Source organism: Melanostigma gelatinosum (genome assembly GCF_949748355.1).
Source record: "Melanostigma gelatinosum genome assembly, chromosome: 19".
Lineage (NCBI taxonomy): Eukaryota > Metazoa > Chordata > Actinopteri > Perciformes > Zoarcidae > Melanostigma > Melanostigma gelatinosum.
This window is the reverse complement of record NC_136652.1, coordinates 20,561,610-20,566,386: the sequence shown is the minus strand read 5'-3', so window position 1 is coordinate 20,566,386 and position 4,777 is coordinate 20,561,610. Positions and strand designations below refer to the sequence as shown.

The 4,777-nt window shown below is 39.7% G+C and overlaps 1 protein-coding gene across 1 annotated transcript in view; it reads right to left on the bottom strand.

The window, feature by feature from the left end:
* Window positions 1–1,628, bottom strand: part of LOC306793280 (cysteine-rich protein 2-like) — a 7,642-nt gene extending 6,014 nt beyond the window's left edge. The window contains exon 1 of the mRNA XM_079290827.1: window positions 1,502–1,628. Coding sequence (XP_079146953.1) covers window positions 1,502–1,544 — 43 coding nt within the window. The 5' untranslated portion in view covers window positions 1,545–1,628. The remainder of the gene's footprint in view (window positions 1–1,501) is intronic.
* Between the last annotated feature and the right edge of the window lie 3,149 nt (window positions 1,629–4,777).

Sequence of the window (4,777 nt, the reverse complement as noted above, 5' to 3'; positions counted from 1 at the left end):
TCTTATTTTTCCCATTTTCTAAATCAGTTTGTTTCATAAATTAATACAAATTATACGTCACACAAACACGTGATCGACAATGACAACTTTGAAGCTCAAAATCCAAAAATAGACCAAACGTCTGAGCTTAAAAATATGTATAAAATGCATCTCCAGCACAATATATTCGCTGTGCAGCAACACAACAACAACTCTCACTGCCGGAGAGGAAACATATTTCTGCGATGTACTGCGAGTCGGAGAGAGAACAGCATGTCTGCTTGGAGCTGCAGGCGTGGTTCTCCTCCTCCAGAGACATGAAGAGGAAAGAACAACAAGAAAATCGATCCATGTGACGCGCGAGCGCTCGATAAATTATTTACAACGCCATGTGGTGTGTAGCTTCAGCATGATCAGCAGCTGAACACTGATGGGCTCTAAAGTCCCTCCTGAGTGAGATGATATTACTGTCTGGGGAACAAAAAGTAAAGATGGTAATATGTCACAAGCTGTCAGATAACACAGTTCAGACAAACAGGACGGTTAACGGCTCTTATCTAAAGATCGTGAACCAGTTATAGCCCAGTCTGCACTGTGTCCCAGAGCGGCTACCAGTTTGAGTCTGGGCCTCACCAGCAGAGATAATCACAAGACGAGGGCGACTGGACCCGCGTGTTTGGTCCCTGGTGGGAATCCACCCTCGTATCACTGTTAGCGGAGTAAAAGCAGCAATACCACACTGTACAAATACTCTCTGACAAGTAAATATTCGGCATTCAAAATCCAAGTATTAGCACCAAAAGATAATGTATATTATTGGATTATAATCAGTGACCCATTCATGTGTTCATCCTTTTGATGTTACAGCTGGTGGGACTGATTTTAAAGACTTGATATACTGCTGGGAAGCTTAACTTATAATAACACATCTTAAGTTGATTCATTAATAATAATAAATAACTGGTAACTATGAAACAAACGTGGTGGAGTAAAAAGTACAGCAGCCCAAAAATGAAGTGGACGAGAATATATGCATTTAAATATATTTAATACGTAAATTAACTACGCTTTTTATGTAACCGGCGTGAGGAAGTTCCTTAAAAAGGTAAAATAACTCAACGTTGTCTTAGTTGTATGTAAAGAACATGGATACAGCATCGGAAGGCTGGATTTTTTAATTTTACGTGTTGATTTATTCGATATGCATTAAGTCACAGGGGATATATATTTTATACAATATTCATGGATGCGTCTTAAAAAATTCTTAGATGTGATTGTGTTGTATTAATAAAATAATACAATAAAATACATGTTGTTGTCAGTGGGTTCAGGTCGCCTCGGATCATCTGTGAGCTCTGTAGCTGCGTGGTTTATAATAAATCTCCCTAAAATCAAATGTTGTGCATTAAATACAGACGCAGATGTAAAGAACAGAGGAAGGTAACATCCCACCAGCACGCAGAGCCTTCGCCTCTCATCGGAACCTCGACGTCGAGACGTGACACAGAAAACATGCACTCACCGAAATACACCGTCTTGTCGCATTTTGGACATTTTGACGCCATGTTCCGTGTGAACAAAGAGAGTCGTTTTCTGTCGGTGCACCGGCGCCCTGTCGGTGTCCGTGTCCGTCTGTCTCCGTGTCTGTCTCCTCGGAGGATGGAGGAGGTGATAATGGCAGAGCACCGACGCTCCCATCCTCCCTTTGGCACGTCGGCCTCATTTGCATAAACCCCGCCCCCAGGATGACATCATGCCTTTTTCATACAGTAGATATAAAATATGTTTATTGTTATATAACAGTGTTTATTTGGGCGTTGCTCTATGTTGAAGATTTTCGGGCAAAACCAGTTATTATGATTATTAATATGGATTCATTAGCCATGAATATAAATGATAAACTTTGCTTTATTTCCTTTAGCATGCAAACAATACATTCTCTTCATTCAACACTCAGAAACACAAATTAAACCACGAACAGCTTGTGGTGTGTGAAGAATTTTGCATTCAATTTAAACGTCAGAGTTCCAAACAGATGTTTGTGGTTATTTCCTCTTTCACGTGTTCCCTTTTGTGCATGTTGTGTACGTCTACGTTGTCTTTAGAGACAGAGATCAGGGGCCCGTCTCTCGAGGTATTATATAAGAAATAAAAATGTAAAAAAGTAGATGTTAAATACACAAGGCAAACATGTACCTGTTCATATCAATATTAACTTTATTTTCCTGTAACACTTCCAGTATACCTGGTTCATAATGTCATCATTGTACTTCTTATGTCCTATCAGAGGATTTACTCGTACTACAATAAATAAAGGTAAGTGTATTTAACTTGAAAATAATCTTTACTTCACTTACATGAACGACTAACTTGTTATATAATCCCCTTTATTTATCTGACAGCTGTAATGATTAGTTGTTTTCATGTAAAATATGTGGTCATTTGATTAAATGTAATGCGTTACAAAATAAAAATGCAAAACATAATGTGAAATATCGGGTAAAAAAAAAAGTATTAATATATATCATCTTGAAACTTTCCCAGTTAATTACTTACAAGAAGACAGTTTTCCATATTCTTATGTTTAAATATGAAAGTGAGACAAAGTCTAACGGTAATCTCCAGACGTAAGTCGACAAAGTCGTCAAATTAAAATCTAATCGTGTATTCTGGATGTTTTCTTTCTTGTCTGAATAAAAGACATGTTATGGAAGTAAAATAGACATTAAAATACTGCTTACAAGTTAATTGCATAATTAGTTATTAATATGAAATGTGTATGAGAATAAAGGCATTTTACAGAATTACATTCTGGTGTTTGAGGCCTCATAATGAATGTAAGTCAAATACTCACTTTCCTTTTAACTGTCCCAAACAAATTAAATGAAAAGGAAACATCTGGTGCATATAGATTAGAATGAAATCGACCAACAACACATCCAAGAATTGACTTTTATGAGGTCATTTATCCTAATATGGACTTCCTGGATTTCACACTTCCCACTTGAGTGATGATATCTCTGCGGATGTGCGTCGTCCGTCGCAGGTGTCTCTATTTCTGTAAACGTGATTAATGTTTGCTCCCGTGCATTCATCAGTGTCATCAGCTCTGTTTGTGTCCTCCGTGTGGTTGTTAGGTTACGCTGCCGGACAGCACAGCTCTCCACAGGAAATGTTAAGTGATGCTCCGCAGCTCCCAGGAGAGCTGCTCTGCACATTCTTGGCACCGAGATACAAGAAGGAGGCCTTTTGTGTGGAGTTAAGAAAAAACAATACATTACAATTGAAATATTGTTTTTTCTTTTCTTTCTGAGGGCAAAAAATGAACAGAAATTGCAATGTTGTCTCATTATACCTGCAGTTTTTGGACCAAATGAGCAAAGAAATGCTACATATCACTATATTTGCCCCCAAATAGTCAACTCAACTGAACATTGGTTTTTTTTCTAACAAGGCATTCATTTGTTTGCACGTCAATGTGATTTTTCAAACTGCAGTTTTAAAAAAAAGCAGCAACATTTCTTTCAACCGCAGCAAACGCCACGTAGACCAGATCCACTCCTTCCATTTTTACCTTTCACAATAAAAGCCCATGACATATAATATTCACAGGCGAGTATTTTGCATTCATCTCTCCTCCTACATGTCTGTTTACATGGCTGGTGAACATTTATATTCCACGAATACTCCTGTGTGCATACGTAAGCGAATATGTTCGGTTGTCAGAATCGATGTTCCAACAGCGGACTCAAGTTTGTGCAGAACTCAAACAGAATTCAGAGCAACAGGCGTTGGTTTCAGTTCAACAAGAGGCCGTGTTAATTGGTGACTTTCAACCGAATGCTGGTGGTAATGACTTCCATTGGACTGTTTGAAGCGCCCATTTTAAAAGTCAAAAGTCAAACCTCTGAGTCCGTCTGTCATGATGTTGGACATTCTGTACATAAACACAAATAACAGCGTTCTATCACTGACTCGTATGCTTGTAATTGCATCATTGTTTGCACACCGTAAAAGGGTATAGTCCCTCCAAGTTCACCCGCAAAAAGAATACAAAACAAGATGGACGGTACAAACTTGAGAAGAAGACACTGAGATGCGGGTGTTGAGCAGTGGATTTGTGCCAGTAAGACTTGCCTTTCTTTGACGTCTTCTATCGTCCGACGACTGCACGCTGTATGTTTAAACGCGATAAACACACATAAACAGATCCAGCAAAGATGGAAACAGTGGCGGTTATTTTTCCATCGTGCCCTTGGGCCTGAGCCATCTGGGGCCTGGGAATGCACTCATCTTAAAATAAACATCCAGATTGTGTCTCTATTTAGTTTTGGCCCAGACGTCCACAGTGACTGGATGTCTGGGGTGTAGGAGGTCTAACCCAAACTGCTTCTGTCTCATATCTGCATAAAAGATTGTGTTTTTTCACACCCAGACAAACTGTATCCAAAGCCGGATGCATCTTATTCCTCTGCGCCATAGAGCTCCATTGCTGTCAATCAGTCACACTGTTGCACTGGGGGACATGTTCCTTCATCACCATGAACACACACACTGTAGTTTGTCTTTAAAGGGATAGTTCGGGTGTTTTGAAGTTGGGTTGTATGAGGTCCTTGTTGTTAGTCAGTGTATTAGCTACAGTAGATGGAGATCGGCACTCCACCAGCACTCCACCAGTGAGAAAAAGGCAGAAGCACCAGCTCGCCAGAAAATCAATGCACTGATGTGGACAAAAACAACAAAAACCTGGTGATTCACCCGGGAGCCTGCTGTTCGTTCCCCACGTGAAACAGGACGT